At 47.9% G+C, this 12,430-nt stretch overlaps 1 protein-coding gene across 2 annotated transcripts in view; it reads right to left on the bottom strand.

Annotated features, from left to right (window-relative positions):
• Positions 1 to 12,430, bottom strand: part of DDR2 (discoidin domain receptor tyrosine kinase 2) — a 156,788-nt gene that overhangs the window by 18,665 nt on the left and 125,693 nt on the right. For both annotated transcript variants that reach the window (XM_075067996.1, XM_032790948.2), the window contains 3 exons: positions 6,671 to 6,798; positions 2,017 to 2,208; positions 803 to 1,037 (listed from right to left, as the gene is read on the bottom strand). In XM_075067996.1, the coding sequence (XP_074924097.1) occupies positions 803 to 1,037; positions 2,017 to 2,208; positions 6,671 to 6,798 (555 nt within the window). The remainder of the gene's footprint in view (positions 1 to 802; positions 1,038 to 2,016; positions 2,209 to 6,670; positions 6,799 to 12,430) is intronic.

Here is a 12,430-nt window from a genome sequence, read left to right as displayed (position 1 = left end):
GAGAGAGTGCAGTGCACCCCAAATCCCCTTCCCTCAGCACTCTCATACCTCCAACAGGCTGTGGCTGCTGTAGATGTATTATCTTCTATTGCTTCTGGGTGACTGGAAAGGAAATCTGATTGGCTCTACATAGAATAGTCTCTGCCTTTCCCAGGTAGCTGTCACAAAGCCATGGAGCTGGAGGGCTGGGATTAAGTGGGAGGTGACCTCAAGTAATGAGTTCACTTGACAAGGTCCTTTCTCAGGGATAGTCTTGCTACAGGCAAAATGCTCCACAGGAGGCAACCAGCTGCAGCACTCACATGGCCGCTCAAACAGGTAAAGTACCATCTAACTGCTGTAATTATCAAGCTAGGCCTTTAGTTGCACCCACTTATTGACAAATCTATAGAAAAGCAGCACCACTCTCATTCAGATCTAAGCACACATCAAGAAAAGATACTGTACATCTCTCACACAGGGACCCAGACATGCTCCAGTCCTTCTCTAAAGAGAAACTACGCTCATGGGATAGGCACAGCCACAACTCCATCTTCCCCTTTTCTGCTCCACACTGCAATGCCTCCATGCCGGGACTGCTCAGATTTCACTAGATTACAGCAGCAATTGAGTGAATACCCTGGACGACGCATGTAAACATGGAGCCCCCAATTCCGTCCTGCCCCGTGATTAATCAGGAGATGGCAGCAGGCAGGGGCCACTGAAACCCATTCCCCATGATCACCCCAGTGCTACAGAAAGGGGCCAGGTCCCCACAATCTCTCTCACTGGTTCCCCTGGCAGTTGTAAAGTCTCCACTTACCAATAAAATACTCTCCCAGGACATCCAGCGAATAGGGAGCACGGCCCGCCCCTGGATTCGGTAGTAGTCTCCACTGTACAGGTTCCTGCTCATGCCAAAGTCTGCTATTTTGATGGTGTAGTTCTTACCCACCAAGCAGTTGCGTGTGGCCAGGTCCCGATGCACAAAATTCAGAGAAGAGAGGTACTTCATACCAGAGGCAATCTGAGTGGCCATGAACTTCAGGTCAGTGTAGCTGCGGAGACAGGGAAGGCCAAAGGAGGGGTGAGGCTGCTGAGCAGGCCTTGAGCCACCTGGATGTGATGTCACCTAAACAGGAGCAGTTGGACCTGATCCTCGACAACTCACAGCAGCCTGCCCTTGTACAATGCAAATCCTGGGGCAACAACCTGGACACCAACAGCCTACAGCAGAAGCTCCCATGGTAATTGCTGGATGTATCATGGAGCAGGCCCTGGCGAGATACTGCACTGCAGTGGAAGGGCCAGTCAGGGAAGGATTGCCCTGACAGTGTGTCTCTGGCAGGGCAGTAAGAAATGAGCATGGCATGGATGGCAGAGTGGCCAGGCCAGATTCCTACTGGGCAGCCCTCCTGCATGTCCAAGCCCCAGCAACCCAAAGGTTTGGCAGATCCCCAAAACAGGGCAATGGCACAAAATGCTGGAGTCAGCAGGAGGAGCCCAAGAAATGACAATGAAATAGGCATTTCCTCCTCTTGTGCTTTCACCATCTCCATCTGGTCACACTCGCTCTCCCTACCCCAACCCAGCCACCCCCCACTCTGCCCCATCCCCACCCAGCCCCCTGCTCTCCTTACCTCCACCCAGACACACCCTCTCCCCAACCTCCTCTCACTGCCCCCATCTGATCACACTTGTTCTCTTCACTCCGCTCAGCCCACCTGTCCTCCCTTTCCCCTCACCCAGCTACATCTACTCTGCCCAAACACCTATCTAGCACACCATTACTTCTCACTCAGGCGCACCCGTTCTCACGATCCCACTCCCACCCAGCCACCCCTGCTCTCGTGACCCCTCCCCCACCTGCTCTCATCCACCCATCAATCTGCTCTCCCTGCCCCTACCCAGTCATATCCTCCCCTTTCTGCATCCCCCACGAAGTCCCACATGCTCTTGCCCTTCTTCCCCACCATGCTGTGAGAGTGGTAGAGTGCTGTATAGGTGAGGAGCCCCATGCAGGAGCGGAACGGCTACCTGACAATGGGCCCATTGCTGGCAGGGGGGAGCTGGGGCTCGTGGCGGGATAGGAACTGGTTGAGGTCGCCATTCTCCATGTACTCAGTAATCATGCAGAGAGGGTCGTCAGTGATGCACACTGCCAGCAGCCGGATGATGTTGGGGTCCTTGAGCCGTGACATGATCTTAATCTCCTTCAGAAAGTCATTTCTTTCAGAAACAAAACCACACAGACACATGTGGGCCCACAGAGACAGATATACAACACATGTGGGCATACATGGATAGACCCAGAGACACACGGACAGAGGGACACGGACCCAAAGGAACAGATGGACAGAGCCAGGGCACTGGAGTTAATGGTACAATGTACAACAGAGGAAAGTACCACAGAGAGCAATTTTCACAGCAAAGTACACTAATACTCGTGACAGATGTTAATGGGAAGATATTGCTGGCCTTTGCACATGGCACCAGGCTTCAGGAAACCCCTTAGGCCCTGGCTGCTCTCTTAGGATCACATGGGCCTGGAAGATGACCTGGCCATTTATCCCCAACCCCACCCCTTCAGGCGGCTGCTCTGCAACACAAAGGAAGCTCTATAAGGTTTGGCTGCCCATTGGACAAAGGAGAATGCTTTGACCTCCACAGTCCCTCCATAGCTGCCACTAGACAGGTTTCTGCGTGGGTCCCATCAGTAAAGCTTAGATTGAGTCATGAGTACTTTTGGTAAAAGTCATGGACAGGTCATGGGCAATAAATAAAAATTCATGGCCCGTGATCTGTCCATGACCTACCCAAAATACCCATGACTCAATCTCTACATCTGGGGCCCTGCTGCTCCAGGGGGCCCCTGATGTGGGGGGCCTGCTCCAGTGCTAGAGTTGACAACCCCCCAGCAGCTGCTCCCAGGGACCGCTCTCTGGAAGGCCTCTGGGCATCCCGGGGGCCGATGCTCCAGCCACTCTGGGACCACTGTTGCTTGGGCAGTCCCCAGGACACCCCCAAGACCGCTTCTCAGGCACTCCCCAGAGCCAGTCACATTAGCCACTGTTCCAGCAGTCCCTGGAGCCAGCTGCCTGAGTGGCCCTGAAGTCAGCTGCACCAGCTGCTGCGGAAGTCATGGAGGTCCTAGAACATCACAGAATCTGTGACTTCTGGGACCTCCATGAAAGAATTGCAGCCTAACCCATCAGTTCCATGAGCCAAGCACTGGGAAGCCAGCCAGCACACCTCCCAACATTTGCAGGGGCTGAAGTGGAACAAGTGCTGCCCCCTGAGGACTGAGAGCAAGCCTGCCTCCCTCTTACCCCACTGTGATGGCCTCTCTCCTGCAGGGCTGGTTAGGTTCACCTCCCTATGAGAGGCATTGTGACCTGGTTCCTGGCATGCAGGGTCGCCATGCCGCTCTTATGTGTCCTGGCCCCTCAGTGAGGTGGGGAGCCAAGCCCAGATAGACCTGTGGGACAGGAGCTGCTTCAGCTGGGCTGGAGGGTCACAGTGGGACAGTCCTGTGAAATCTGGGACTGCTAGAAGGTCTGCTGCAGAGCATTAGGGTACAGCCACGCTGAGAGTTGTAATCCCCAGCTCTGGGAGGTGTACACATGCTAGCTCTGCTCAAGCTCACACACTAAGAAATAGCCATGTGGACACAGCAGCACAGGCAGTGCTTGAGCTAGCCCCTCAAATGCGATCTCATCCTCAATCTAGCCTCGTACTCGGGAAGCTAGCTTGAGCTACCATCCATGCTGCCATGGCAACACTGCTACTAACACACTAGCATGTAGCTGTCTATCTGAGCTGGGAATTTCACCTCCAGCTGCTGTGTATATGTGCCCTGAGCGCCCTTGTGATCCAAAATAACTCATTGCACAATGGAAGTGCCTGGGGCAGAAAACCTTTCCAGGCCCTAGGAATGAAAGGGACAAAGATGGGAAGAAGAGAGGTTAGCCTCACTAAGGGGCAGAGTTAAGGTTACGTTGGTATCTTAACTGGGCATTTCCAGACTTCCAAGTGTTTGGGAGCTTTTGAAGTTTCCTGCAAATTTCCTAGACTTCTTTTTAAAAAAGTTTCTTGATTTTATTAACTACAACATTCTTGTGTTTTCCTTTTAATTGCTGATCCATGTTCTCAACTCTACGTTCAGCTTCACAGAGTTTTGGTCTAGGTAGGACACATATGCATGCAGCAGGGACCTCACATTGCATGACCCCAGATTTTAGTCTGTTACTTGTAACAGACACCTGTGACTGCCTAGAACTACTTGGCTTTCCCTGTGTTGAAGCCAGGGCTGGCTCCAGGCACCAGCTTAGCAAGCAGTTGCTTGGGGCAGCCACTCTGGAGAGGGGTGGCACAGCCAGGTATTCGGAGGCAATTCGGCGGAAGGTCCCTCGCTACCGCTCAGAGCGAAAGACCTCCCGCTGAATTGCCGCAGATTGCGATCGCGGTTTTTGGGGGGGGGGGGAGGGTCAGGGGGGCTGCTTGGGGCAGCAAAACCCCTGAAGCTGGCCTTGGTTGAAGCCCATGACTACTTGGGATTTCATGGCACAATGGGGACAGCAATCAGGTCCACCTGCTCTAAATGCATAGCCCCCTACCACTTGAGCTAAAGGAGACTCTCCAGTTGCTGTATCAGGCCTCTGACAGAGGTCTGATTGCAAACTGAGCAGTCCTGATTCCAAAGTAGAAGGCAGTGGTGTCAACTGCACACCAGTCAGATAAATAATAATAATAAAAGTTAATATTTTAAAAGTTCCTCTCTTTTCCATGCGGCTGAATGGTCCCTTTTTGGTGCATACTTTCAACCCAATACCATTTTTAAATGCAAAATACAGGATTTGCTGTAGTGAATTAGACCTCCTTCGGGTGGCAGAGGGCATTGCAAGCCACTCAGAGATGCCCCCACAGACACATGGCCAAGGATACCATGAGCCACTCAGCCTCCCTCCCCCATGGCTGGGAGGCTTGTGAACTCCTTGGAGCTTCGCCTAACCTGACCAGACCATGCTTCTTGGCACTGAGAGCAGAGCCTATTGCTGAGGATGGCAGGGCTCTTAGCAGAAGCCCAATGGGGTGGACTGAACATGTGTAGTGTTTTAAAAATCAAACCTGCAAATGTCAAACCATGGGCAGCTAGGGAACAGCAGAGATAGGGGACCAGAGTCAGGAGCTGGGTGTGGATAGGCAGGTGGGGCAATGATCCAGGAACAGATGTAACAGGAATGATTGATACTTGATTACATGGTGATGAGCATCAGAGGGGAGCCATGTTAGTCTGTCTCCAAAAAAATGACACCTTAAAAACTAACAGATTTATTTGGGCATGCCGCATAAGCTTTCATGGGTAAAAAAACCCCACTTCTTCAGATGCATGGAGTGAAAATTACAGATTCAGGTATAAATATACTGACACATGTAACATATGCCATCACGTACCAGCAATGCCACTCTGTCATGCACACTGGCCAAACTGGACAGTGTCTACGCAAAATAATAAATGGACACAAATCAGACATCAGAAATGGTAACATACAAAAGCCAGTAGGAGAACAATTCAAACTCTCTGGACATTCAACAACAGATTTAAAAGTAGCCATCCTTCAACAAAAAAACTTCAGGAACAGACTTCAAAGAGAAACTGCAGAGCTACAATTCAGTTGCAAATTTAATTTGGGCTTGAACAGGGACTGGGAGTGGCTGGCTCACTACAAAAGCAATTTTCCCTCTCTTGGTATTGACACCTCCTCCTCAATTATTGGGAGTGGATCACATCCACCCTGACTGAATTGGCCTTGTCAACACTGGTTCTCCACTTGTATGGTAACTCACTTCTCCTCATGTGTCAGTATATTTATGCCTGTAATATGTAATTTTCACTCCATGCATCTGAAGAAGTGGGGGGTTTTTCCATAAAAGCTGATGCCCAAATAAATCTGTTAGGCCTTGGCTACACTGGTGCTTTACAGCGCTGCAACTTTCTCGCTCAGGGGTGTGAAACCCTCCCCGAGCGCTGCAAGATACAGCGCTGTAAAGCGCCAGTGTAAACAGTGCCGCAGTGATGGGAGCGCGGCTCCCAGCGCTGTAAGATAATCCCCATGAGGAGGTGGAGTACATGCAGCGCTAGCAGAGCTCTCTCCCAGCGCTGGTGCTGCGACCACTCACACTTCAAAGCGCTGCCGTGGCAGCGCTCCCGCGGCAGCGCTTTGAAGTTTCGAGTGTAGCCAAGCCCTTAGTCTTTAAGGTGCCACAGGACTCCTTATAACCAAGTAATGAAAGGCTACACAGTAGCACCCACCCACAAGGGGGCCACATGCAACCCCATCTCCAGCATCTCCTGACTCCTCAGTGAATTCTCCTAATGCTGCTTTCAAATGGAATTCCCTAGAGTTTTAAAAAAGAAATATCGTTCCATACACCGTAAGTCTTTGGCATCAGCAGAATGCCCTGTGCCATGCAAGGGGAACGCTCAGAGAAAAGCCCTTGCTGCCTCCATTGTGTCCCTTGCCAAACCGTGTAAGGATAACATTTCAAAAGGGTCTAGGGAACACAGGAGACTTGAGTTGCTTTTGAAAATGGGACTTAGTCTTCTGTTACCCAGGGACTGTGATTTTTCTGAGTGAGGCTCAAGCTCACAGTACATACTGAGTCATCAAATTCCACATAACCCCAGTACCTGGCATTCTTGTTGGCATCTGCTCGCAGCATTTTCACAGCCACCAGGACAGGTTGGTTGGAGCTGATGTCCAAAGCAAAATCTTTGTCCATGAACTTTTCCATCCCCTCTACTTCACAGAGATGAACCTAGAGGGGGGCAATGGGTAGTGTTTACCTTTGCCATCTGGTTCTCTATTTCCTGAACCTGGAACTTCCTTGGGGGTCAAATCAGAGCAACTCATTCTTACTCTCAAACCAGAACCAAATCAGACCCTTAAAAACTCTGTTAGCACAGTTATTTTCAGTTCTAATAATTCCCATGGCTGTTTTGCCAGCTCTAGGTCCTAACAATAATAATATCTGGCAAAGAGTTACTGATTTATTTTGTTTTATTACACTACAAGCCCCTATGCACTCACTCTGGGCACTCCTATGCCTAGAAAAACAAGGACCTGGTAGAATGGATGACAGCAGCTGCATCTGCAAGAAAAGGCCATACAACCTTCTGACAAGTCGACCACTGCTGCTACTTGATCCTCAGAATGCAGCCACGGAGCTAATATGAATCACAAGTTGTAAAGTGGAGTAAGAAATGGTGGGTGCAGACTCAAGCCAAGGCACTACCACGTATGGCAGCAGCATAGTCATCTTCTGGAAACTGGATGTGACACAACAGGGCCACCTCTCTCTGCAGATCTGCTCCCCAAGAGCGTTATATTCTGTCTGATGACCAAAATAAGTCTTTACTGTCTTTCACTCCTGTCGGTGCCAACACAACCAAGGTTGAGTGAGCCATAATCAGCAACAGAACTGTTTACTCAGATCCAATCAGTCACAACCAGATCACCCTCCCTAAAAACAACGGGATTCCACAGCTGTCCCCACTGCCATAATTTAGTCTGAAGAACTAGTGATAATTTGGAAACGGAAAGAACCCAGCTTGACTGGAAAGGGCCAGGCTGAGTTTGCACAAGGTGTGTGATCCCTGTGCTTCCTGAGCACAAAATGAACTCTTTTGCTAGTTTTGACAAGGCCTTGTGGGAGCTATACACTTTCAGATAGCATTGACTGTCAGTAACTCTACTGAACTGTTTCATAGCTTTGTTCTGCTGAAGCAAAATGGTTGCACAGACACCACGTGCCTAGTACATTTGTCTCAGCTTTCACAACATGAATTAAACACGTATGAAATAAAATCCATCTCCTGGGCTCTGTTCTGGCATTGGCACAGATGTCCTCCTGTTCTAGGGCTGTGCAATGCAGACACTACAAAGGGACAGGGGAAGCTCCAGGCACCAGCGCAGCAAGCACGTGCCTGGGGCAGCAAGCTGCAGGGGGCAGCCTGCCGGTCGCTGTGAGAGTGGCAGTCAGGCAGCCTTTGGCGGCATGCCTGCGGGAAGACTACCGGTCCTGCTGCTTCGGCGGTGGATATGCTGAAGGTGCGGGACCGGCATATCACCTGCAGTAACGCCGCCGAATCTGCATGACCAGCGGACCGCCCACAGCCATCCCGCCAAAGGCTGCCTGACTGCTGTGCTTGGGGCGCCAAAAAACATAGAGCCACCTCTGCAAAGGGAGGCCATATGGAGAGGCCCAGTAGTGCACGGAGGATGATGTGTGTGGAGTCACTTGGCTCAAATCCCATTGCAGGTCATGTAAGCAGCACATAGTTCCCAGGAATCCCAAAGAGGGATTCATTCCCATCCTAAATGTGGCCCACACATGCTCTGGAGCAACACCAACATTAGACATGGTCATAACTGTTAGAATAGCTACTCTAGGCATAAAGTGAAAGGAATGGGAGTCTGCCTTCTAAGTGAGGTCACTGGAATAGATCTACCTCAGGCTGGGTCTGAAGGGACATTTTCTAGTCTTCAGCAACCATAGGGCTGCTCTATGTCAGATCAGGACAAGCCCCACCCAAGGCCCCCACTACTGATGTTGACAGAAGCACAGACAAATCTTGAAAACTCATTGGAAAATGGAATTTCTGTCCCTTGGGAAATTCCAAAATGTGTGACAAATAATCAATATGTTGACATATTCTAAAACATCAAAATAACCTTATTGAAACATTTCATTGTGATAATATAAAAAAATGAAACAGAACAAGGAAGTTGCAATGAAATGAAACGAGGAAGTTGAACAAAATGCCTCCTTTTGAGTTTGAATCATTTTGAAAATTTTTCAATCAAAAAAATTTCATCAGAATTGACACAATCCCTCAAAACATTTTGATTTTGACAAAATTGCATTTTCCAATAGAAACCTGTTCCAGTGAAACTTTTTTGATCTGCTCAGGAAATCATGCTTTGGCAAAAGCTGAGGAGAAAATAATTTTTGGCAAATACAGCTGGAAAATAGTGCTTTGATGGAAAAGGAAGCTATTTAGAATTTCGCTCCATCGTTTTGGATTTTTCCCAAAGAAACTTTAGCACTATTCTCATTTTTATATTTGAAATTGAATATTCATGCTATTGCTATTGAGTATAATTAGATAATTTCACAAAAAATGTGGAATTAAATGCAACATTTTATATGAGCAAAAAATGTAATAGATTCATAGATCTTAGAATCATAGGATTAGAAGGGACCGCAAGGATCATCTCTTAACCCTCTGCCACGATGCAGAATTTGTTGTGTCTAAACCAGGGGTTGGCAACCTTTCAGAAGTGGTGTGCTGAGTCTTCATTTATTCACTCTAATTTAAGGTTTTGCATGCCAGTAATACATTTTAACGTTTTTAGAAGGTCTCTTTCTATAAGTCTATAATATATAACTAAACTATTGTTGTTTTTAAAGTAAATAAGGTTTTTAAAATGTTTAAGAAGCTTCATTTAAAATTAAATTAAAATGCAGAGCTCCCCGCCCCCCTGCAACCGACCAGTAGCCAGGACCAAGGCAGTGTGAGTGCTGCTGAAAATCAGCTTGCATGCTGCCTTTAGCACGGATACCATAAGTTGCCTACCCCTGGTCTAAACAATCCAAGACAGATGGCTGCCCAGCCTCCTTTTGAAAACTTCCAGTGAAGGAGCTTCCACAACCTCCCTAGGCAGTCTGTTCCATTGTCCTGCTGCTCTTATAGATAGGAAGTTTTTCCCGAGATTTAATCTAAATCTGCTGTGCTGTAATTTGATCTCATTGCCTCTTGTCCTGCCCTCGGTGGGAAGAGGACAACTTTTCTCCATATTTATGACAGACTTTCAAGTATCTAAAAACTACTGTCATGTCCCCCCTTAATCTCCTCTTTTTGAAACTAAACATAGCCAGTTCCTTCAGCCTTTGCTCATATGGCTTGCATGCCATCCCTTTGATCATCTTTATTGCTTGTCTCTGGATCCTTTCCAGTTGCTCTACATCTTTTCTATATGTTGGTGACCAAAATTGGACACCGTACTCCAGCTGAGGACTAAACAGCATCGAGTAGAGTGGTACCATCACCTCCCATGATTTGAATATGTCTCTGTTAATGCAACCTATAATTGCATTTGATTTTTTTGCAACAGCTTCACACTGCTGACTCATGTTGAGGTTGTAATCCACCACTACTCCCAGAACCTTCTCAGCAGTGCTGCTGCCAAGCCAGTTTTCCCCCATTCTGCATTTGTGCATTTGATTTTTCTTTCTTAAGTGTATCACCTTATGTTTGTCTTTGTTGAATTTCATTTTGTTGTTCACAACCCAGTTCTCCAATTTACCAAGATCCCTCTGAATTTTAGCTCTATCCACCAAAGTATTGGCAACCCTCCCCCCTGCCCAGCTTTGTGTCATCTGCAAATTTGATCAGGATGCTCTCTATTCTTATATCCAGGTCACTAATAAGGATGTTAAACAACACTGAGTCCAGAACCGATCCCTGGGGAACCCCACTTGAGACGTCCCTCCAATCTGACATCATTCCATTGATAGTTACTCTTTGTTTGCAGTTGTTTAACCAATTATGCATCCACTTAATAGTAGTTCTGTCGAACCTGCATTTCTCCAGCTTACCTATCAAAATGTCACATGGGACTGTGTCAAAAGCCTTGCTAAAGTCCAGGTATATTATGTCCACTGCATTCCCCCATCCACTAAATTAGTTACCCTGTCAAAGAAGGACATCAACCTGGTTTGGCATGATTTGTTCTTGGTAAATCCTGCTGGTTGCTAGTGATCACCCCTTCATCCTCCAGGTATTTGCAAATTGAAAGTTTCATACATTGCTCTCATAGTTTCCCAGGGATCGAGGTCAGGCTGACTGGTCTCTAGTTCCCTGGCATGTCTTTTTTCCCCTTTTTAAAGATTGGCACTACATTAGGCCTTCTCCAGTATTCCAGGACCTCTCCTGTCATCCAGGAGTTTGTAAATATTATTGCCAGTGGCTCAGAGACTTCAAATAATTCCTTCAGTATCCTCCGGTTATTAGCATCTGGCCCTGCTCATGTGAATGGATTCAAATTGGTAAGAAGATCTCTGACGTGTTCTTTACTTATCTTGATCTGCATCCCTTCCTCTTTATTGTCCATGGTAACTTTGCTAGTCATCCAGTTATGTTATTTTTTGAGAAACAACTGAAACAAATTAGGCATTAAGCAGCTCTGCCTTCCTATCATCTTTTTTTATCAGCTCAAGTTCTCCATTGAGCAGCGGACCAACACTGTCCCTGATCTTTCTTTTTGTCTGACATATTTGAAGAACCTCTTCCTGTTGCCTCTAACATTTTTTTGCCAGCTGTAACTCATTCTTCACCTTGGCTTTCTTGATTTTGTCCCTACATGCGCGTGCTATTCCCATGTATACTTCTTTGGTGACGTGCCTCTCCTGCCATATCTTGTATGTTTCCCTTTTGGTTTTTAGACAGCTGAAAAACTCCTTGTGTAGCCACATTGGCTTCCTGTGGCTCTTATCTTTCCTCTGTGTCAGAATAGCTTGATGTTGAGCTGCTAGTATTACATCTTTTAAGAACTGCCAGTCCCCTTCAACTCTTTTTCTTCCTAATTGGTCTTTTTCTCTGAGTCAGCTGAAATCCACTTTTTTGAAGTCCAGTGTCTTCATTTTCTCATGTCCTCCCTTCCACAGGGTCTTGAATTCTATCAGATCGTGATCACTGCCTCCCGACTGCCCAACCAGTTTCATGTTTGCAATTCATTCATCCCTGTTCAGCAAAACCAGATCCAAAATGGACGACCCCTAGTTGTTTCTTCAACTTTCTGAATCGTAAAGCTGTCCCCTAAACATAGTAAGAATTTGCAGGACTTACTATGTTTTGCTACTATAGTCTTACAACAGATATCAGGGACGTTGAAATCCCCATACTAGCTTATGTGTGTTAGCTAATCTTGTTACTGGCTTGTAAAATGACTCATCCACTTCCTCTTCCTGCTTTGGTGGTCTATAATTAAGGCTAGGAGTATGTTATGGAGGTTGTGGAAGTCACGGATTCCGTGACTTTCCATGACCTCTGTGACATTGGGACCTGTTAGCAGTCCAGCTGCTGCAGCAGCAGGGGACCCCACCCAGCTCCCAGGCATGCAGGGTAGGGGGGACCCCCTGGACTTCCCTAGCTCCCAGACCTACGCAGCTCCTGCAGGCAGTGGGGGATCCCCGGAGTTCCCCAGTTGCCACCGCCAGCAGGGACCCCGCAGATCCCAGCCCCAGCAAGTGGGGGGGACCCACAGTTCCCAGTCAATGCAGCCCTAGGAGGATTGCGAGGGCGAATACGAATCGAGAGGACTTGCGGCCAGCTGGTGCGGGGGATAGACCGGAGAATCACACTGTCGCCAGGAAAAGGCAAGTCTAC

The sequence above is a fragment of the Chelonoidis abingdonii genome, chromosome 7 (genome assembly GCF_003597395.2).
Source record: "Chelonoidis abingdonii isolate Lonesome George chromosome 7, CheloAbing_2.0, whole genome shotgun sequence".
In the NCBI taxonomy this organism is placed as follows: domain Eukaryota; kingdom Metazoa; phylum Chordata; order Testudines; family Testudinidae; genus Chelonoidis; species Chelonoidis abingdonii.
Note: the sequence above shows the minus strand (reverse complement) of the source record. Positions and strands in the feature narration are given on the sequence as shown.